We start from the raw sequence: 25330 nt of genomic DNA on the forward strand, positions 1-25330 counted from the left end.
ATCAAATGTATTTTTCCAAGGCTCCATGATTAAAAATTAGTGTTTTTAACACAGCCATGGCACTCTAGATTGAAATTTAAAATTCAATTTTGTTTTAAACAAAAATGTCAAAAGTTGACATATGATATATCATTCTATTCAGAATGTCATTTTCTATCGAATAAATTAAAAAAATACCGGGGGTGCCATTTAAAAATCAAAAGTTGTAGTCATTTCCGGCGAAACAGGAAGTGACGGAAAACAAATGAATCTGTTTTTTTTTATCTGAAAAAATAAAAAAGTTATAGGGGGTGAGCCACTTTTGAGACGCACCCGGTATATCATCACTTGGTCAGATAGATTTATTACCAATTTTTAATAGTTAATAGAGATCTTTTCTGCTTTTTATTGTTCGGTACCTCAAAAAGAAAAAAACGGAACACTTATAGGATTAGGTTATTTCAGTCCGTCAGTCGGTCTGTCATTTATGTCTCTTACCTATATTTTTAATACACTTAAGTTAAAAAATCCGTATAGTTCCCGTAGCAAAAAGTAATAATAATTATCAAAACTTTCAAGAATACTTTCTTATAAAATAATCTTATATCTAATTTTAAGATTTTCGAGTTAAAGCACATAATAAACTAAATTATATTCTTTGTAAAGACTAATACTACTTAATAATACATACTAAAATACTTACATTTTTGTATTGTCCACAGAGAGCAAGATAGAGTCTAAAAGATGAACCGTCTTTATGAAATTCCTTCTCCGATGATTGCGTGCCATTTCGTTGTTGAATGCCTGAAAAACGAAATAAAAATGTATTAACTTAATACAAATAAAAAGAAAACAGGATAACATTAGTCACAACGTGAATAAAAATATACCGTCATATTTTACCTAGCTTCAACTAAGTGCACCAAAAGAACTCTCCTTTGATATGTAAATGACCTTCATTTTAAAAATTATATTAAAGTTAAAAAATATTATAACGATGTCTCTATGTCTTTTTTTGATGTCAGCCAATTTGAAAAATAGACGTTGACATTTTTTTCCGATTTTTTCAGGCATAGCAAAATGTACGATTACAAATCTGGTGGAGACATATAACGAATAAAAGTATTGAATAATGGAATTGACATATCCATTATACCTGTTTTTTTTATACAATGGGTCAAATAGTTCAGTTTTTCCAGAGCCAAGGAAGGAATTACTAGAGTCCTATACTCCCAGTTCTCTTCAAATTTGTTGTAAATTTTAACAATACGATAGTAGTATTAGTATTTAAGTCAAAAGGAATGAACTGAATGTCTTATATTTTTTTCAAATGTTTCGTAAATATAAGGTGGATTTTCCGAAAACGTAGACCTGCCATGGCCAAATTGTGAAATATCTTCATCAAAATTTGCACTTTTTCTGTAATTTTAAATTTTCCCTGCAAATTTACACTTTTATTGTAAATTTACACTTTTCTGTAAATTTACATTTTTTCTTTAAATATACAATTATTTGTCTGTAAGTTTACACTTATTTTGGCAATTGCAACTAATGCTGCTAATTGATCCACGGTCTTGTATCTACGTAGGTACTGTTTAGTATGTTTATACTAAATGTTTTTCTTACTAGTGTTATTATATTTTGAAAAAATTGAAGGAGAAATCTACTTAAAATACTAGTTACCGAATCTCTTCAACTAGTGATAGATCTGAGTGGCACACGGCTTTTTTGTGAATTTTTGGATATCTAAAGGATTGTTCACCACATACGACACGGAGTATTGTAGCTCAATGATTAGATTTTAACAAATTGTAAGTTTTGGGTTCATTGAAGGACTATTAGAGCTACAATTTAAAAATATTTTTACAAGATACAGAGTGTCCCAAATAAATAAAAAATATCAAAGTTGTATTTCTTTAAACAGAACACCCTGTATATTATTACATTTTTAGTTTCTACGATTAAAATTAAGGTAAATTTGATTAAGGTTTATTACACTTAAACCTTACCGTTTTTGAAATATTTTCAATTGTGTGAAATTGCAGTAAAAATTTTAAGGCTTCATTTCTCCAAGGGTATCAAAGTTTTTAATACTAAATATTTACTGAAGTCTATTTATTGATCAGTTATCGTGTTGCAATAATAAAAATAATACTACCTCATACAGAGTGTCTAAAAGTTTATTTTAAATTATTTCTAGCTTTAAACGGCAATAACTTGTTGAATTTAAACGGAACGCCCTGTATATTTTAGGAGAATCAGATGCACAATTTAATTGTCTATCAAACTATATTATGCCACTTTTTACCTATCCCTTCAAGTTTTCTTAGAAAATGCATTTTCTTGCAAAATGATAATATTACTAGCCCATTTGTATGCAAAAAGAAAACTATTTAAATCTTTATAAAAGAGTATACCATTAACTAAATATACCACCATTATTTCCGCCCAAATACTAATTAATTACATACTTAATTATGTTCGTTAATAAATGATTCTAAATAAATGTGGATTTGAATCAGAAATCAATACAATAATAAGTTATGAAAATGAATATCTTTGTTATTATAAATAAGCATTTGTCAAAAAATTAAATATCATTTTTAAGGTGTTACTTTTTATCACACTGTCTAATACACATACAAAATTCAGTATTTTAGTATTTGGAGCAATTATTATTAATCAACGTAAACAGTCAATTAATGTAGTTTGAATACTGGAATCTTATTAATTGGTCCTCTTTAACAAATATTTAAACAGTTCTTTTTTAATTCTTAATGAAATAAACAAATTATATCGATAATATTAGTATCTGTACTCTTTAAAAATTTGGTACATCTTTAAAAATAATCTAAAATGTCAGAATTTCATGGATATATAGATAAATGAGTTTTAAATTACAAGAAAATGCATTTTATACGGAAACTTGAAGAGATAGATAAAAAATGGTATAATACAGTTTGATAGACAATTAAATTGTGCATCTGATTCTCATAAAATATACAGAGTGTTCCGTTTAAATTAAACAAGTTATTACCGTTTAAAGCTAGTAATTATTTAAAATAAAATTTTAGACACTATGTATAAGGTAGTATAATTTTTATTATTGCAACACAATAACTGATCAATAAATAAACTTCACTAAATATTTAGTATTAAAAACTTTGATACCCTTGGAGAAATGAAGCCTTAAAATTTTGACTGCAATTACACAAAATTGAAAATATTTCAAAAACGGTAAGATTAAAGTGCGGTAAACCTTAATCAAATTTACCTTTATTTTACTCGTAGCAACTAAAAATGTAATAATATACAGGGTGTTTCATTTAAAAAAATAAAACTTTGATATTTTTTTATTTATTTGGGACACTCTGTATCTTGTAAAAATATTTTTAAATTGTAGCTCTAATAGTCCTTCAACGAACCCAAAACTTACAATTTGTAAAAATCTAATCGTTTATCCAGTTATAATCCAGTTAGACCAGTCGTCTCGTATATAAATGCTCCCTCTTATAAATTATGTCAAATACTAGCTAAAACAAGTGTTTTGGGAGGAAGTCCTCCCATGATCAATTTTCAATCAAAATTTGCCATAAAGAATTCTTTTGAGTTGCTAGATAATTTAAAAAATATTGAAGTTCCACATAATGCAACACTCGTTTCTTTCGATGTCAAAAGCCTGTTCACTTCTATCCCAACCCATGAATTGTCCTCTATTATTTATGAACTAATTGATAAATCTAATCTTAATATAATAGTAAAATCAGATTTAATAACAATAATTGAAACTTGTTTAGAACAAAACTATTTTCAGTATAACAATGAAATATTTAAACAGAAAGATGGGTTACCGATGGGTCCCCAATTTCACCGTTATTCGCAGAAATATTTATGGCAGATTTTGAAAAGAAGCTATTTAAAAACAAGAGTAGTTTAATATCAAAAATAAATTATTGGGCAAGATATGTAGATGACATTTTTGTATTTGGTCAGGCACCGAGAGAAATTTAAACAGTTTTTTAACATTATTAAATTCAATTAACCCGAGAATACAATTTACTATTGAAAAAGGTATTAATACCATCAATTTTCTTGATGTTACAATTATAAAACAGTCTAATAGATTACAATTTGATATTTACAGGAAACCCACTACCACAGACACTGTAATACATAGTCAATCACACCAATCCTGGCAAATCAAAATGTCACCCTTTCATAGTTTAATTCATAGATTAGTAATGTTTCCACTGAGCCCAGAGAATTTTAAAAAAGAGTTAAATATTATTAAACAGATCGCCATCAACAATGGATATAAGTGTTCCCTTATTGATAATATGCTAAAGAAAAAACAAAACAAAATATTAATGAAAAATTTTTAATCCGCTAATTCTAAAGACAATAACAATTATCAACCTTTAAACTACATTCCTAATTTAACTAACAAAATATCAAATAATCTCAATAAAATAGGATGTAAAACTATTAACGTAAATAAAAGAAATTTAGGTCAAATTTTATTAAATAATAAAGACAAAACTAATGTCAAAAATAAGTCGGGTGTATATAGGGTGGATTGCAATACTGTGATGCCGTGTACATAGGCCAAACAGGTAGAAATTTAGATATAAGGATTAAAGAACATGTAAAGTCTATTAAAAATCTCCAGCATAGTTCTGGTCTTGCAACTCATTGTATAGTAAATAATCACAAAATTAATGAAAACTCAATTAAGTTACTACACAGAGAAACAAAAGGTAAACGCTTAAATACATTGAACAGTTAGAAATACTAAAATCTGTTAAAAACGAAAATAATGTTAACGACCAACAAGGATTTCTAAACACATTTTTTATTACCCCTATTGTAAACTCTCTGAACCCACCCCCATAGCAAATATATATATAGTTACAGTGTAGTTAGACGATTAGTTCTTAAAAAACTCTTGAAAAAGGCCTAACAAGCCGAACCATATATGTAGAGTTAAAGTTACTCTTATTAAAAGTTTTTTGAAACATCTAAAAGCGTGCTTTATTAAAATACTAATAATAATGGTTTAGCTACAATACTCCGTGCCGTATGTGGTGAACAACCTTCTATAAAGAAGTGATGGTTTACTACGATGTTCTAACATTATCAGAGATACAATTCTGAAATTTAAATAAAGTTCGGTAGATTTTTCCTTCTTTTAATTTTCTTAGTAGGGTTACTAATGATCTACTTTTTCCTTTTAATATAGGAATGTCTGTTTTTTCCTTTATAGCACTAGTTTCTGGATGTTCTTTAGCGGTGTTGCCACTAAGGTAGAAAAAGGCAAAAAAAGTGTGAATTTACGTATGAGACACGAAGCATAAATTTTATTATAAATATTTTCCAAGTTGGCATGACAGCTCTATGCTTTTGTATGCTTTAGTAAATTGTTGTCACACTGTAGAACAGTAATTAAATCGTGGAAATTTCTGTAATAAGTTTGTATATTAGAAAAATGGACAGACTAGGTATTAATAAAAAAAATAACAAAAAATAGTTCTACAGTATGTCCCCGGATTTTTATTATTGGCATTTTGAGAAAAAATCATTCTTCATAAACATTTTTGCTTGTTCTAAAATGGTTAATCCCGTTTGTACTTTTCCAAATTTCCATACTGTTTTAGAGAAAATTAGAAAAAACATGAAAATATGTTTGAATTTTTTCCAAAAAATAAAAAGGCGTTTCTCTGGTAATATAATTTCGATTTTATTCTTTGATAGATGGTTATTATTAATTTTGAATAACGTCATATTTTTTGCTGTTGTTAAAGTATCACATTTTCCGATAACACCCTTTCTGTGGCATAATGATCACCCTTTCTGTAGCATTGAACTAAATAATTACTATTCTGACTCTAATTTTGTGCTTCTTTAATATTTTAAAACAGCAAAAAATATGATGTTAATTAAAATTCTATTAACAACAATCTATCAAAGAATGAAAACGAAATTATATTACCATAAAAAGTTTTGATTTTTAGGACGTTTATAAAAAATTCAAATATACTTTCATGTTTTTTCTAATTTTCTCTAAAACGGTATGGAAATTTGGAAAAGTATAAACGGAATTAACTATTTTAGAACAAGCAAAATTTTTTGTGAAGCATGCATTTTTCTTAAAATCTCAATAATAAAAAGTTTTTTTTTCCTGTAAAAACAATTCGGAGACATACTGTATATTAATATCTATTGATATAATATACAACTATCTGTTTTTTAAATATTCTGATGAAGAAGCTTTTTAAAAGAACTGGAAAGAAAGTGGTTGATATAAATAATGCTAATCTTATTCCTTCTTCTTCTTTAAAGATTATTTCCTTTACGTTTTTTAAGGTGTTTTACGTTGATGAAAAAAGGATCACAGTAAACTTGAGTTTTTATAGCTGCTGCAGATGCAGCTATTCTCGGCAAGTATAAAAAACGAGATATGTGCCGACATAAAACTAAATCTATTGGAAAATATAAAAATAGATTGAGGAGTTAACTTGAAGAAAAAAAAATGCAAAATTGTTGGATTTAATTATTGTTAAATATATTATTTCAAGACTTACTATATATACACATGGCCAAAATTATTGCATATAACGATATTTTATTTTATTTTGGTCCTAATATGATTCTTTTTATATTTTTGGATATATTGGCTTACTACACAACTAACTAATATAACATTAAAAATCTAAGTGCGACTAGGCTGTTATTATAATTTTATTTCATAATGAGTGAAACTCAACAAAAACAAATTTCATTTTAAACAGAAAATATTGAAAACAATTTTAATTATTTCTTATAACTAATAGTCTGTATTGCCTCCTCGAGCCTCAATGCAAGCTGTGAGACGACATGGCATGCTCTCAATTAAGTTGTCCAGAAGATGTTGCGGAATGGCTTCCCATGTTTCGCGCTCAGCAATTTTCAATTCATTTAAGGTGCGGCGGGGGATCGTTTCTTTTGGCAATATGGCGTTTTAGCATGTCCCAAGCATGCTCGATCACATTCATATCTGGAGACATCGGTGGCCACCACAGTTTTCTTCTACCCTCTTCCTCACAAAATTCGCGAACCGCTAAAGTGCCATGGGAAGGAGCATTATCGTCCATGTAAACAAATTCATCCCCCATTGCCCCTCGAAATGGACGCACAATAACACAGGGGTTGAGCTGCATTCAAGAGTGCGCGGCTTCCAGATGCCCTCCAGACCAAAGTTCGTTGCGAGTCTGACACTAGGCCTATTCTTGTTTCATCACTAAATATGACGAAATTCCAATTAGACCCATTTGTTCTCATCTCCTCGGCCCATTGTAGTCTCGTAATTTTGTGCTGTAAATTAAGCTTCGAAACACGTTGAGGCTTCCTTAAATGTAATACTCTGTCATAGAGTCTTCTTGCTATGGTCTTTCTTAAAACATTTACTCCTTGAAAGTGAGCTAACTCATTTTTAATAGCAGCACTAGAAAGCAGGAGATTACGTTGTGCAATTAGGGATATTTGACGGTCTTGCACAGCAGTAGTAACTCTCTTTCTACCTCTTCCAGACCGGTCTATAACCTCGTTTGTCTCCCTGAATTTTTTTAATATTCACGAAACATCGCTTTGGTTAACTTCTACAATTTCAGCTATTGCAACTTGCCGGTAGCCCTGTTGAGACAGTGTTACTATTCTGACTCTATTAAACTGTGAAATAATGTTTCTAGGCATTTTAAGGCCAAAACAATGGTCAAATTTCTTCTGAAACCCAAGAGACTACAAATCAAAATGTGTAAGAATTTGTAGTAATATTGGGTCTGAACGATAAACATTGTTTACCATATCCATTTTAACAAAAAAAATGTTTATTACAGATTATCAAAGCTATGTATAAAAACAGATTATTTAAGTTCCTTTCCGTATATTTTTAAATAATATATGCAATAATTTTGGCCATGTGTGTATATTACTTTACAGACTAATTTATCATAGTTTGACCTGGACTATTTCCAGAGATTAACGCATATTAAACTTAAATTAATTCTGGGGCAAGGCATGCAGAACTTATCGATATGGAAACAGTGATTCGATCGAATAAGACGATTTGCATATCAGATCGTTCCGCAGATATTGAGAGCCGCAGGTGGCCGAACTTCAAACACAAAATTGCGAAATATGTACACTTGCAAAGCAAGTTTAATATATATTCCCAATACAAGATCCTCAATATGTATACAATTTATGCTGGACCCCTGGGTTGGAAAGGAAAATATTTTTTAGAGTTTTAATCATATAAAATTTATTTTGCATCATCACAATGGTAGATTAATGTAATTTTGAGTTTTTCAAAAAGCAACATTACACCTTATTAAAAAACTAAATATTTAATACCTATATCAAAGTTTACTAAAACCACCGAACATTTTTTTTTAATTTTTTATAAACTGTGCTAAAACTTTACATATACAGATATTTTAAAGCTTTTTAATTTTGCTTTATTAAGTCATTGATATCAATTAGTAATTTTTATTTAAACTTGACTTTATCCAATCACAATTTAATAAAATTTATGCCGTTATATAATAATAACTAGCGTGTACCCGCGACTTCGTTCGCGTCGAATTAATCATTATTTGTAATAGCAATGATAAAGCAAAGCAAGAATTTCCATTAACATACAAACTGGATAAAATTTTGTCACATTTATGTCAGCATAAGAAAAAACAATCGAGAAACCCCTCCTTATCGAACTTCTACACCCCACAGTCAATCCATTTTCCAAAAATCAGCTTTAAACGTCAAGCAGTTTAAGCAGAATCGTGATTACTCATTGGTCATATTTTATGAAACACCCTGTATACATTTTTAAAAAATCTTAAAATATGTAAAACAACAAAATAAAATATAAAACAAACTGGATAAAATTTTCTCACATTTATGTCGGCATGAGAAAAAACAATATGGCAATATTATTATATAACGGTAATATTTGACGGGTAGTTTCATCTCGTTGAAATTTGAGTTTCGAAAAATCCGTTTGCCAAAAATAATCTTTTTACGTCAAGCAGTTTAAGCAGAATCGTGGTTAAGAAATGACCCAACTTTTAGGAACACCCTGTATGATTTTTTAAAAAATTTCAAAATATGTAAAAAAACCAAATAAATTATGCTTGTCCAAGCGTTTTCCCGAAAGACTAACCGTTTTTTAAATGACAAATATTGTAATATTTGAGGGGCGTTTTCACCCTCTTGGAATTTGAGGTTCGAGAAACCCCTCCTTATGGAACCTCTACACCACAGAGTCAATCCGTTTTCCAAAAATCAGCTTTTTACGTCAACCGCTTTAAGCAGGATCGTGATTAATCAATGATCAGATTTTTCGAAACACCCTGTATACATTTTTAAAAAATCCTAAAATATGTAAAAAAACAAAATAAAATATACGTGTTTAAGCGTTTTTTCGGAAACTTGACACTTTCTTAAATAAAAAATATTGTAATATTTATGTGGTTTCACCCCCTTAGAACTGGAATTTCGAAAAATCCCTTCTTATCGAACCTCTCTACACACTAGAATCAACCTGCTTGCCAAAATTGAGCTTCTTACGTTGAGTGGTTTTAGCATGATCGTGATTAATCAGTGAGTCAGTCACTTAAGGATTTTATATATTAGTATAGATTAATAAGATACATTAGATGAGAATTTGTTACTCATTTTTTTACACATAGAAAATCTAAGAGATCTAAAGGCCCCCATACACTTCGATTTTTTGCTCGGTTTTAACCGTGCGGGATTGAAAGCACGGGCAAGCAACCTCCACACACTGTTTTATATTGGTCAGTTAGTTCATTTTAGCCGCGCCGTATTTAAAACCAACGGATTCGAGAAACAACTTGCCTTGCTAGCAGTGGCGGCCGTAATTGTGGTAAAAAAGAAAATCCAGAAATGGAATTATTTCGCGATTATTTAAATAAATAACCGCACGGTCCACTGTACCCTTCGCTGGTTCATGTCCATACACTATGCAAAATTGAACCTAAGATTCACATACACTGATGTTTTTAACTGAACAGTAGTATTCTTTCAGTTAAAACCGTGCAATATAACCAAAGTGTGTGGGGGCCAAAAGAAAGTATCAAATTAAAAAAAAATGTAATGCTAAATTATCTTTTAGTAGTTAAGTAGACAAATCAACCAGAAATAATGTTGTAAAGAAAAAATATACTTTGTGTGAATATAAATTAGCTACTTATTTGGTGAGTAAACATTACTTTCGAAAGCTATCATTAATGTGTCTGAGTATGTCTATCAATTATTCCGAATAAATATTATAAAAGAAGATATAAAAGAAGTAATTATTGTTAACATAACTTCTGTATTTATTCAGGACTTATCGATATAAACACAAACACCTTCTTAATTAATTATTTATTTAATATTGAGCAATTATTTTGCGAAAACTAATATTGGTTAAAATAATGTTATTCTACCTTATAAAAGTTTTTGGTTTCAAAATAACACTATAGAATAAAATGAGCATCCTTTATTTTACAGGATTGTCCTTTCTTTCGTTTTGCTGTCCGTTTACTGTCTTTTGTATTTTAATAATAAAAAATATTGATGTTATTTTTGCTATATGAGTAGAAATTAAAATATGCACTTGTATTATCTATTCTTTTTAAAAATGTTAAAAAAATAAAGACGAAATTTGAATAACTCAGTTTTTACCAAATAGCTTAGGAATTTATCGGATTTTTCTATAACCCCCTATACCGGGTGCGTCTCATAAGTGGCTCGCCGTAATCAATCAACTCCTTTCAAATAAAAATCGATATTTGGTATGTTGGTATATGACATAAATTAGGATTGATTGACGTATTCAATTCTTTTCAGTCACTTTCTGTTTCACCGGAATTAACTACAACTTTTTGTAGTTATATTGTGAATTTGTAGTTTTTATTCGATAGAAAATGACACTCTGAATAGAATGACATATGAAATGTCAATTTTTGACATTTTCGCTTATTAAAAAATCGTATTTTAAATTTCAATCTAGAGTGCCATAGTTGTGTTACAAACATTAATTTTTAATCAAGGAGCCTTAGGAGCCTTGGAAAAATAAATTTGGTCGTCTGACGTTTTTAGTGTCTTGTCCTGGCCGGTTAGAAGTTTCTCAAATCATATTTTTAATCATAACTTAATTTTTTCAAATAAAACGAGGGTGGCTCATTAGTATATTTTGAAAAATAATTTTTTACGAATAATTTGGTACCATACACTTGGTATTTTGAGTCAAATTGTCGTTATGAACCGCATGTTACAATTTCAAATAAACCATATAATATGCGAAAATGTAAAAAGTTGACATATGATATATGTCATTCTATTCAGAGTATCATTTTCTATCAAATAAAGTAAAAAATACCGATGGTGCCATTTAAAATTCAAAAGTTGTAGTCATTTCCGGTGAAACAGGAAGTGACCGAAAATAATTGAATACGTCAATCAATCCTAATTTATGTTACATACCAACATACCAAATCTCGTTTTTTTATCTGAAAAAACAAAAAAAATTATAGGGGTGGGCCACTTTTGAGACGCAACCGGTATAATAATAAGGGATTTCTTGTGACCCTCTTTCATGAGTTATAACCCATCGAACAGTCTCAGGGTTTTACTACAAGATTGTATTTCTGATTTAAATTTAATTTTTAAACTAACAAAACTTATTGTGCAAATAATATCGTTTTGCAATTATCATTTAATATTTATCTATCTATCGTATGGCTAAACATCACAACAAAACATGGAATTACAATCACTGTAGTAGTAAGGAGCAGGAAACAAGTATGTGTGCAAACAATAATAGTAGTCTGACAAGAGTCTAAAATGTACAAACGAATATACATATAACAAATATTACAAACAAACATCTAAATTACGGATGTATTCGACTGCACTGTCTGTAGCTTCCAGGATATCATCAAAGAGACCGGAATAGGATCCGCATGCTTCTACTATGTGCCGGATAGTTTGTCTGCCGGTGTTGCAGTGGCATTCTGGGTAAGCTGACTTTCCCCATTTAAACATAGAATCGGCACACCTCCCATGATTTGTCATCCGGTTTAACGCAGACCATGTTTTACGTGGCACGTCAAAGCCTGGTGGGTTCTGAGTTATAGCCGGCATATTCCCGGCGTGGTCTGGTAACTCTAATTCCCATTCCCTAATCCATGACTCCGTTAATTTAAAACCGTCCCGGTGTAAGCTACTTGCGGTTGTTAATGTTGGACGTCTTGAACGAAGTCTGTTCCTATTCAGGTCATGGACATCCAAATGTATCGGCAGTTGCGGCATGTTAGTAATTTTAGTGAATTCTCTAAAAAGTGCATACTGCCTGCGTATATGTGGTGGAGGAATATTACTTAGAATAGGAAGCCGTTGGGTGGGAGTTGATTTTATTGTTCCTGATATAATACGCATTGTGTTGTTCAATTGGACGTCCACCTTTCCTGTGTGAGAACTATTGAGCCACACCGGGCAGAGTACTCAGCAGTAGAGTAAACCAAACCCAGCGCAGAGGAGCGCAAGGTACTCGCGGATGACCCCCACGTGGGGCCGCATAATTTATGGAGGATATTATTCCGAGTGTTGAGCTTAGCTGCAGTTTGTGTGAGGTGCTTCTTAAAGGACAAGGAATCTCTAATGTAATGCCTAAATATTTTGTTGTTGTGAGACAGCCAGTTACCTTCAAACCTTATTTTAAGTTCTTGGTTTGCTAATTTATTATTAAGAGGGAAACAACTAACTTCCGTCTTTACCGCGCTCGGTTGCAACCTCCACTGGCGGAAGTAGTTTCCCAGGGAATACAGGTCTTCCGCAAGAACAGCCTCTGTCTTCTCGAGGTTTTTATGTCTTGTAGCTATCGCCCAATCATCCGCATACCCAAATTTTCTAGCTGAAGTAGCAGGCATATCAGCGATATTTAATATTAATAAACTCTTTTCCAAAATTACATTTTTTGTGAAACTACGTAAAAATTTCTTATTTTTACAAGTTTTTTATTAAAAACACTATAATGTATCAATATTTTTTTGTAAAATTACTTATATTTTTTTCAGTGGCGCTGTTTCGATTCACTTCATTCTTTTTTCTCTTAAACTTAATAAACTAAACTTAATTCTCCCCAACGAATTATTTTGTAAACATCATTTTTTTGTGTCTAATGAGCGTCGTCTCCATTAATCAAACCTCGTAAACCGTTTACGCTAAGGAAACTTGGTTGCGATATCGCCAAACAAAGTGCGGAACTTTTATGCCGAACACGTTTTATAGCATTATATTATTAGAGTCGTTTGCTTCGTTTTACTACGAAGACGAACGACCTACTGTTTTCCTTTACCCTAATAAAACATCTATGGAAATAACTGCTGTCTGCTGTCGGTTTCGAATGTCTCCTCAACCGAACCAATTTAATAATGTAGTTTTGTTTTGTTTATTTAATATCGGAATCTAATGTGAATTATTTGTGGGCAATCGGGTAGATGGGAAATGATTTATTGAGGATCCGATGCTGGTAATATTGGCTATAATTAATAACTAATACCTGATTGAATATATATATACGGGGTGTCCTAATACCGTATGATCGAATAAAAACGGCGTCCAGTTGGCTGGGAAATGACGATCGATGACATTTCCCATATAAATTTACATATAAAATGACAGAGATCTTCATTTCATAGCCATCGCTGACGCCGTTTTTATTCGATCATACGGTATTTTGTGGACATAGAACTACTACGTATTTTTGGAATCAAAAGAAGTGTACAGGGTGGCGCCTCCATACATCGCGGAGGCTCCAAGGAGAACGACAGTTTGTATTGAAATGAAATTTTGTGAACATATTATGTCGGTTAATTCAGAACACTTTTTAAAAATATAGAGACTTCTACACGGTGTCCCCAAAAAAGTTACATATCAAAGTTGTGTTTTCTGTAATGGAACGCTCTATATATTAATTGATTTTCGAATTCTGGGGGAAAAATAAAGGTGGGTTTCATAAGAGATGCATATGACTAAAATGTAAGGTTTTTGATATATTTAACATTTTCTAAAAATAAAGAACAATTTTTAAATCACAATAATAAAAGCCACCTAAATTGGAATTTACCCGGTATAACTTAATATGTAGTTAAATTAACTATTGTACTTTAAATCAAATTAAAACTTGATCCAAAAAGTTATACAGGGTGAGACAAAATTAATATTGAACATTGGTCACCTTCAAAAGTATGTTACTCTTTTATTTTAAATGGAACACCCAGTATATTATTCCGATATTCAATGGAGAATAAGTCTCTTCAAAATACTATTAAGGTTGCCTACCCCGCAAACAAAGATTTTCCTATATAATTTCATTTACATGATTTGATCTGAGTAGATCTTTATTATTTGATAAAATCTATGTGGCTGTGATATGTCTGATGTTACTTGAACATAGCTGCCTAATTAGTCCAACTTTAACAACTAGTTATCATTTTGTGTTAGTTAAAACAAAAAAATTTCTCAAAAATTTGCCGAAAATGCAAACTTATCCTACATCAGAAAGAATTGATATGATTCTATTAGTTGGTGAACGCATAAGTGGTGCATTCATCAATTCTCTTTTCGAGGTAGACCTCCACATATGCCTTTTAAAATGAAAAGAGCCTTTTCAAAAGGCAATCATTTTATGCAGTTAACAGGAAAAGAAACATTTTGAGCATGTGATTTCATCTAGCTAATTTTTGTCTTTGTTACATAATTATAGGTTTATATCTAGTTTTAATTCTTTTTCTCATGCATTCTCTAATAATTAAAATATGTTTTAAACGTGTATTTTTTTTATTACCGTTGAGTATTTTACTCTACAATCTTTAATAATTTTTGTTAAATTAACAAAAGGTATATCACAGCCACCCAAGATTTTTTTTTAAATAATAAAGATTTACTGACGCAAAATCATAGAAATTAAAATATCTAGGAAACTAGTATTTTCTACGAAAACTTGAAGAGATAGGTAAAAAATGGTATAATACAATTTGATAGACAATTAAATACATCTGATTCTCGTAAAATATACAGGGTGTTCCATTTAAATTAAACAAGTTATTGCCGTTTAAAGCTAGTAATTGTTTAATATAAATTTTTAGATACTCTGTAGAAGGTAGAATTTTGTTTATTATTGCATTAACATAATATCTGATCAATAAATAAAGTTCAGTAAATATTTAGCATTAAAAACTTTTATACCCTTGGAGAAATGAAGCCTTAAACTTTTTACTGCAATTTCATGAAATTGAAAATATTTCAAAAACGGTAAGGTTTAAGTGTGATAAACCTTGATCAAATTTACCTTTATTTCAATCGTAGAATCTAAAAATAGAACAATATACAGGGTGTTCCGTTTAAAAAAATACAACTATAATATTTTTTACTTATTTGAGACACTGTATTTTGTAAAAATATTTTTAAATTGTAGCTCTAGTAGTCCTTCAACAAACCCAAAATTTACAATTTGTAAAAATCTAATCGTTTAGTTACAATACTCCGTGTCGTATGTGGTGAACAACCCTGTATAAAATTTTCAACTGTAATGGTTTTTAAAACACCCTGTATACGCAAAAAACATTTTTTTTAATATCTCATCAGAATATGTATAAAAATGACGAAATGAAATAAATAATTTAAGTACTATATTGATAACATTTAATTACTTTATATACTGTAATTTTGTATACAATATTTTACATATTTATAAATAATGTAAATAATTAACATTTGTAAAATATTGTTTTGGTAATAAACAAATTATAAACGTTTTTTGTTATCAGTTATTTTATACATCATCACCAATTTTTCCTTTTTTAATTACAATTTAACAAATTAAATTAAACGATTACTTACACTGACAATATTTTCTTGAATGGTCGGCCGGCATTGTTCCAAAAAAGCCAAATAGTCCTCGGATATCTCTGAAACAACCATAACTAATTTAAAAAATATGTCCTAGTTTTCGGCACTATCATATTCTAGGTTAAGTTATTCCAATACACGTATACTACGAACACGTCAGGCGGCGTTAATCACTTTTTAAATTACTTATTTATTTTAAGTAACGTTGGGTACTAATCGGTAGTACATTGCCACGAAGTATTGAATTAAATCATCGTAAAAGACTGACGAGATAAGAGACTGATATTGGAGATAAAGAACGCGCTTAAGAAAGTTTAAATATCTACGCTACGAGAGCAGCTGAAGTAGTACAGTAATGATACCTTTCGAGCGGAACATTCAATGAACTAGATAAAATAAAAATGTTTTGTAATAATTAGCCGTGCGCCGAAAGCAATTTTTGTTTATTATTGTTTTAAAAATTATTATAAAATATGTTATTGTAAAATGATATATGCACATGTACAGGGTGGGTCAAATTCGACGCTTTCAAATGGAAACACCCTTTTCTATAGGAGATAGACAAAAACTAATATCGGTGTCTGGAGCTCAATTTTTGTCAAAAACATGATGGTGAAAACCGCATATCGTTTCGGAGTTACGGGGTGTTTTTCAAAAATATGCATTTTTAACAAATCGCTGTAACTTTTTTGCTATGGAAAATTTTATTCTTTTATAAAAACGTTTCCAAAGCACCTTTTTACGTATAATTTAATGGTTTAAGAATAATTTTTTTAAAATTAATAATTTAAGAATTATCAACAGAAAATTTGATTTTTTATATGGGACACCCTGTATATTTTTAATTTATTGAAAGGAATTTAAAATTACCTTTCCAAAAATATAACACACTTGATATTTTGCTCGATTCCTCTTCGAGATATAGAGTATATAAAAATTCGCCCGCTTTAAATAAATAGGCTTTGAACGGCATCGGCTGTAATGCAAAAAAAAATCTAGCTGTGAGCATCAATTAAAACGAAAATAATATTTGCTATGAGAGATGCAGAATTTTATACAATTTAAAATATATTTAACTAACATCAACACATTTAAAGTATATATAATAACAATAAAAATAAATAGCAAACCAAGACATGAGATTTTGCTACAGGTGTTCGACATATCGACCGTCTTATGTTATGGACAGACGGGGCAGTTTTTGAACATTTCTTGCGGAATTCATTAGCTCAGTGGGGGTGAAAGATACCCTCTCATAACTGCTAAGTATTTCTAATTCTTTTCTAGATTATACGGAAGAATAAGGAACCTTTATTCTTCCGCAAATATATACATAGGATTAGATCCATGGGCACTAAGTCAGGCGGCCTCGACGGCCAACGGCTGGGATTATTAGCTATTCAATTATTCTTGAAATTGGCTGCAAAAATTTGCTGATAACTTCAGCGTTCAGAGGCGGTGCGTCGTCTTGCTGGAAAAATATGTTTTCGAGTGCCATTAAGGGCATATCATCAATAAGGGCTCCAAAGCCTACTAGTTAAAAGTGGCGAACTTTTAAAAATTCTGTATTTCGAAGGGGATTATAACAAAATATCAAGTGTGCTATATTTTTGGAAAGGCAATTTTAAATTCTTCTCAGTTAATTAAAAATATAGAGGGTGTCCCAAATAAAAAATCAATTTTCTCTTGATAACTCTTAAATTATTAATTCTAAAAAAATTATACTTAAACTATTAAATTCTACGTAAAAAGGTGCTTTGGAAATATTTTCATAGAAATACAAAATTTTCCATAGTAAAAAAGTTACAGCGATTTGTTAAAAATGCACATTTTTGAAAAACACCCCCTAACTTCGAAACGGTAACAGATATGTGCGGTTTTCACCATCATATTTTTGATGAAAATTGAGCTCCAGACACCGATATTAGTTTTCGTTTATCTCCTATAGAAAAGGGTGTTTCCATTTAAAAGCGTCGAATTTGACCCACCCTGTACAGGGTGTCCCATTTTCGTGTGTTTTAAGAGGTTTCTCGTTTATGAGTAGAGATTCGTGATGAGCGAGACTGGTGTTGCCGTCTTGGTCTTGGTCACAAAAAGCAAGATCAAGGACTGGACCCTGCAAGACAGTCTTGGTCTTGGTCTTGCATTTGCTCATCGCTAGTAAAGATTCAAAGATACGGTTCAAATCGCTATGTTACTTTTTTATGAAATTAAAGATGCTACATATAGTTTTGCCCTAGACCCTTTACTTTCTGAAATAAAGGGCAAATTTGAAAATGTTAGAATCCAGTGGCGTACCTATGCCTAACTAGATTTTCGCTGGGAGCTGTCATTTTCGAAATACAGGGTGAGACTTAAATAAGTGCAAATATTTTCAGGGCTGGTAGATCTCGATAAAGGAAACATATTTTTTCTGTACCGTTTTTCAAATAAATCAAAAATAACCGAGTTATTTTACTTTGAAAATTGAAGAAAAAATGATTTTTGATTAAATTTTGAGAACCACTATATCTTTTCTAGGTTTTACCAAACTACCAAACTACCTATGTTGCCATATTATGAACATTTGAAAATATTATGTTTTTTAACTTAAAATTAAAAAAATCGAATTTTTTCGTCAAAAGTTGATGTCCTCCCATCGCGGCCAAATTTGGTGGGTACTCTATGTGAGCGCCGGTGCAGACGGCCTCATTCTGCAAAGTTGGATAGGGCGTTTCGTTTACATCCTCATCAGAGTGGGACTAAAGATTTGATATTGAAGAAAAATGTGGGTCGAAGTAAAGAGAGATGGCCGATTCTGCGCCAACCACAATGCGCAGGAAGTGGTGGCGGATTACGTAAATGAATTAGGAACATGTAAAATAATCATCACTCTACTCAAGATTTATTTCAATTTTTAGTAAGTGACATCTAGAGATTGACCTTGCCAAAATTATCATTGATTGTCAGTCCCCAGTCGCATTTGACCCCTTTTTTTATCGATCATGCGGTATAATGACAGTATATCATTAATAATGCAATAATGCCCGGATAATATTTAAAAAAGATTGGAGTGAAAAATAAAAAACCTCACATTTTTCGGAAATTAGATTGCTTTGTATAAAAAGATACAAGTATTCATTTTATTATATTATTATTGATTGTTTCTGAACAGAATATTAATATATTCATATTATTTTTTTAAACATAAAATAATAAAATTTATTAAAAATATAATTCTATAGAGATGAATTGCAAATTTCCGGTTCATTCATACCATATTTCATATTTTATATTCTACACGTACTTTGACTAATCAACATGCACATTTCTTTCCCCCAAAACCAGCAAAAAAGTTAGAATCCAATTTTTGCGGTGAAAATTCAAATATTTTTCCTACAATTGCGCGGTCATCTGGTGAATTATATTATTCTGTGTGTTACGACATGCATATTTATTTCTTGCATGGAATATGCAAAATATTCAAAAAATATTAATATGGCAAAGTCCCTAACCCACAGAAAAACCAGAAAAACAATAGATAACCAAATAAATACCATTTATACTATTAAAGTCAATATAAAATATTCGCACATATGTTCATTATTGGTGCATACGAGAATTTTATTTTTGAATAAATAATAGTTAAATATAACTAAATAAATTAAATAAAGAATAAATAGTAAGGTGCATAAAAAAATATATGAGTAAAGATATGAGTACCTAATTATATTTCGATGGTTTCAAAGATATTTATAAATAAATAAAAAAATATATTTTTGCAGCCTGTTTAAAAAAAATATTAAAAATACAAGAACCTGTCCTGAAATCAAAACTATATTAGGTATTTACCTTAGATAGTCTGTACTTACTTTGCTCTAAATATGGTAATCGTCAATCATACAGTGTGTTCAAAATTTTACGCCAAACTTTCTAAAATATAAAATAATTTTTCTGCGTTTTTTTAAATTGAATACCCTGTATATTATTTCTTCAATAGATGGATAATTAAAAAATGAACATTTCTTGTATTTAGAGTATATCAAAATTTTTAACGGTTTTGCAGATATTCGCGGTTATATTTCGTATGGCATTTTCCACAGTAAATTTTTATATCAAAGCCACCCAATTATTTTTCTCTCGTATTTTACCGTTGAAAAAGCCATATGAAATAATACTGCTTATTATTAAAAAATTGAATTTATTTAAAAAATAACATACAGGGTGTTCCATTTAAAAAAAACGAAGAAAAATAATTTTATATTTTAAAAAGTTTCGCGTAGAATTTTGAATAGCAAATTGTTTCTTTTCTCTTAAACCTTTAGATTATATCCATATATTTTTTTTGTGATTCACACTCATTTATACAGAGTGGTGCTAGCAAGGCGACTTCAAGTTTTTAGAATAAAGTGCCTAAAAAAGCCCACTATGTTGGAGCGAAATGTCGCATAAAAAAAGTTTCCATCTTTCAATTTATTAAAATATCTCATATCCAATCAAAGGCAAAAAAAATATATATACAGGGTGGCACACCTCATTCGCCTCGGTTGATTATACAAAAACGGAAAGATGTAGAAACAAAATATTTTATGGGTATATGTGGGGAGGTAATGTGCACAATTTAAAATTATTTTGAAATGTACAGGGTGTTTGAGAACTAAGATCCATACCAAAGTTATATTTTTTCTTATGGAACACCCGGTATTTTATTTCATATTTGGATTCTTGGGCCCAAAAAAAGGTATTTATTATAAGGGTTAAATCCCAAGTAGCATTTGGACGTTATCTAACGTCAGGTATACGTCGCGTTCAATAAACCCGACGTCGGGTACCAACGTCGGTTCGACCGCCTGACGACCCTTATTTGCACCTAAATGGGGAATACAGATTCGGGGCGCCTCGACGTCGGTATCTGATCTAATAGGGAATGTAATTCTACCAATTACCAACGTCATATTACGTTGGATTTTAGTTTACCTAAAATTCGTAGCTAAGCACTTACGTTACGTTTGGTTTCATATTCGCTACCTAGAATACATAAAAACATAACCAAACTACCTAATTACAAATGGATTCATAATCACTCCTCGAATATAACTATAAGTGCCTGTCTAATTTCATATTATAATAATTCTGAATCATTAATCCAGACATCAGTTTTGTCAACGGAAGTCACTTTTTTGATATATCTGATTAAAATACTCCGGAAAACAACGAGCGCCTTCAAAATTAGGTAGATTTATGAAATAAAAATATTTATAAAAAAGTAACTTGCAAAATATATTTTTTTATTTTCTAGCTGATTAATCATAAAACTATACTGTGGTTCCCCCCAAACTCAACCTTATCAATATTATTCTACTAGATATCGGAATGTGAATATAAATTTTAAAAACAAAAAACGATTTTAAAATGGCTGACAATCGGATACTTGTTAAGAATGGCGGATTACTGTGTCCGACTTAATATGAACTACCAATATACCAATTCCGACAGGGTCTCCAACATTAGTCGTCTCACACAACCGAAGTCATCAAACCGGACGACCTGCAATCGTATTATGACGTATATAATTCGAACGTACGCCACGTAACCTCACTTTGCGTATCAGTGATTTGTTGATTTGTGCAACTATATTTTAGTTTTTGTTTTCTCCTTAAAAAAATGGGCAGCCACTTTTTTAAGATAGTATATATACAAAATTTAAAAGAATTGGAACCAGTACCTCACATGTGGGAGGAGGATGGGGTCTGCTGATTTCCTAAGCTAAAAAATCAACTTAAGATGCACCAGTGTAATGCAGCATCTCTTCTGGATAAAAAGCATTCGTGGGTGAAGGCAAGACATCACTACTACTATTATTATTTTGCAAAAGCCTCGACCTCTTTCTGTAAAATGCAGATGAATGTCTAAATGCCTTTTTAGTGTTTTTTTAGGCATAATAAAAGAAATTAACTTTGTTTACAAAAACTTTTTATTAGGTTATGTTCATGATGTTCATTATTAGGCCGCAAATGCTACTTAATGGGTTGTATTTAGGGACGTAAATAGAGATACGTAAATTAGGTTATAAATATGAACATAAAATACAACAAAATACAATTGGACGTTACTTTAGGGATTATCAGTGAGACGTATCCTATTCGGAAAACGGGTAGACGTCGGGCTAGTTCAGGTATATGTACGTCGTGCAAGCCAACGTGGGAACGATGTTGGGAAATTAATAAAAATGGTACGTTGTTATTTTGTACGTCGACAGATCGTTGGATTTACCGACTCGGATCCAACGACGTCGCTTTTAATGAGAAAGCGACGTCACCGGTCGTATCACCAGCACCCGACCTAAATTTGCACAAAGTCTGACGTCGCTTCAGGTCAGATTTAGTTCGAAGTCAGATAGATGCTACTTGGGATATGTTTAAAATCTTTGGTTTTTGAGATATTTAAAGATATTTAAATTTGCATGCTACAATAGAATAGATTATTAACACCCTGTACATTACTTTTCAGAATTAGTTCTTGTGCTGAGTTTAAAGTTAGAGAAATAAACTTTATAGAAAAATGTTATTCCTTCCTTAAATTTATACAGGGGTATCAAAAATTGCTGGTCTATTTTAAATATTTATTTTACATAAAAACTTAACGTTATTTCAAATGCAACACTATACATTTTTTTAAATAAGTCGAAGCAGATTTAAATGGTCTTTCAAACTATATTAGGGTTTCCTATACCTATCTGGCTCAGATTTTAAATAAAAAGCGATTTTTCAATAAAATTGTAATCAAGATGGCTAGTGTTGTCATGACAAATTTCTAGTAACAGTTAGTAGCTATTTTCAAAATTAGTTTATGGACTTATTTAAATTTATACCAGTTTACTTTTATTTAATTTACCTACAACTAGTTTAATAAATAATATTTATTAAATATGTGTATATTATTCTATCAAGAAAACGAAGAAGTAGTTCTTTGAATTATTTTACGATGATTTGTAGATATATAGATTTTCTATAAAATAGCCATTTATGGCAAATTCATTTTATTCATTTCCAACGACAGGTTTCTGCCTAATAGGTTTTTTATAAACCACACTACCAGCTCTGCGAAATAATACAAGAAGTTTTTCAAAGAAACGCTTATCAGGAAGATTCCTATTTGGATATCTTTGAGCATAAGCCTTTGAGCACAAGAAGCAATTTTTCTCACAAAATAATATCACTAGTTACATATCTATTCGTTCCGCCAGCAGATACTGCTTTATTTTTCTTGATAAAATAATGAATACTTACTTATTAAACTATTGTAGGTAAATTTAAGTAAACTGTTATAAATTATAAATAATAATGTCCATAAACTAATGCCGACTTTGGAAATAGTTACTAACCGTCACTAGAAAATTGCCATGGCGACACCAGCCATCTTGATTGCAATTTTATTTAAAAATCGCTTTTTATTCAAAATCTGAGCTAGATAGGTATAGAAAACCCTAATATAGTTTGAAAGAGCATTTGAATCTGCTTCGATTTATTTAAAAAAATACAGGGTGTTGCATTTGAAATAACGAAGTTTTTATATAAAATATATCCTTAAAATAGATCAGCAACTTTTGATAGACCTGTATAAATTTAAGGAACCAATACCATTTTTCAGTAAGGTTTATTTCTCTAGCATAAGAATTAATTCTGAAAAGTAATGTACCGGGTGTTAATAGTCTATTCTATTGTAGCATGCAAATTTAAATATCTTTAAATATCTCAAAAACTAAAGGTGTTAAACATATTTAATCCTTATAATAAAGGCCTTTTTTTGGGCCCAAGAATCGAAAAATGAAATAAAATACCGGGTGTTCCATAAGAAAAAATATAACTTTGGTATGGATCTTAGTTCTGAAACACCCTGTATATTTCAAAATAATTTTAAATTGTGCACATTGTCTCCCCACATATACCCATAAAATATTTTGTTTCTACATCTTTCCGTTTTCGTATAATCAACTGAGGCGAATGAGGTGCGCCACCCTGTATATATATTTATAGCAAAGTAAGTATAGACCATTTAAAGTAAATACCTAACATAGTTTTGATTTCAGGACATTTCTTGTATTTTTAATATCTTTTTAAGAAAGGCTTTTTAAAAAAAATATTAATATCTGGGAAACCCATGGAAATGATAATTACTCATATATTAAAATTTTGTAAAGAGATCTGAGAGTGTTCCATTTAAAAAATCATCCTGATCCACTCACACTTTTTTCAGCCACCCTATAGAAGTTAAAATATTTTCCTAAAATACATCCCCGTACATACTTTAGGTTTGCACCTAAACAAAATTCAAAAAGTTTTTTTATTCTAGGAGCTACAGATGCCCGACGCACTTATTAAAGACCCTGTATAAACAGTTATTATTTACATCAACAAAAATCGCCTTCTTAATAGCATTTAGGACATAAAAGGACATTACTGCCGCTTTCCCGTTCAAACTATTCTAATAAGGTTGCGATGAGTTTTTTGCAGCGGCTATTAAGGTATCTTGTACACTTTGCACTAAAAAATGTTCTAAAAAGAACAATGTTAGCCTGCAAGGTCTGCTAGTAAACATTTTTAAGCTGAAAATATCACAACACAGTTCATTTAAACAAAAAACTCGTAATATAAAACAAAAGTGTCAAAACGAATGACAATGTCAGGAAATAAATAAATAAATGTGGCACCTTGACATTTTTTACAGCAGAGCTACCACCTGAATCCCCAGCAGGAAATCTAAATTTTAGTTAGTCAGCCCGGCGCCGAATATGTTAATGTTTGGTCACAATGAATTTAAAAATCGCGCCCTCGATTTCAATGATGAAAATGAATGATTGAAATGGCAATAATTATAAGATGGTATCATTACATATAAAATATGTATACTAAGGGCTGGCAAAAGTTAGTTTTGGGTCGAGATTTCCGTATGTAAGAAGAGTACAATGCGTTTATAATGTACTGAACAAAGAGAGGACAGTAAACACGTTGCCAAACGTATGAAATAAACCGAGAAACTGTGCACATCGCTAAGAGACGTGGAAGCACGTGGAAGGGGATATAGCAGATTTGTCGCAGTTGACCGGTCGACCCAATCAATACCTCTGCCAGTACTTAAAGTTCTAGGGAAAGGTGTACGTCATGCGTTCAGCTTCACGATTCAATTAAGTCTCGTGATACTTAATTTGTTTATTTATTAATGAGTAGTTGTAATTTTCTCTATAGCTTGAATTTTTTTAAGTGCAAGCTAGAAACACTTGCATTTTTGGTAAAAATAAGTGGAATTGAGTGGGTGTTCGATAGTGGTCGCGCTATTAGAACTTTGAATTCAAAAATCGATATCTCGAAATCTATTAGAAATGATAGATTGTAGTTTTTTCAAGAACTTTGTTAATATT

General features: G+C 30.6%; 1 protein-coding gene across 3 annotated transcripts in view; it reads right to left on the reverse strand.

Moving 5' to 3' along the window:
* LOC115888569 overlaps positions 1–25330 on the reverse strand; it is a 147437-nt gene that overhangs the window by 108672 nt on the left and 13435 nt on the right. For 2 of the 3 annotated variants that reach the window (XM_030908332.1, XM_030908340.1), the window contains exons 2-3: positions 15925–15992; positions 683–783 (exon numbers count right to left, since the gene is read on the reverse strand). In XM_030908332.1, the coding sequence (XP_030764192.1) occupies positions 683–783; positions 15925–15992 (169 nt within the window). Of the gene's footprint in view, positions 1–682; positions 784–15924; positions 16302–25330 lie in introns of those variants that run through there. The other variant, XM_030908349.1, reaches the window with a different exon arrangement.

This window comes from Sitophilus oryzae, unplaced genomic scaffold (genome assembly GCF_002938485.1).
Source record: "Sitophilus oryzae breed Bouriz unplaced genomic scaffold, Soryzae_2.0 scaffold_1167_pilon_pilon, whole genome shotgun sequence".
Classification (NCBI taxonomy): domain Eukaryota; kingdom Metazoa; phylum Arthropoda; class Insecta; order Coleoptera; family Curculionidae; genus Sitophilus; species Sitophilus oryzae.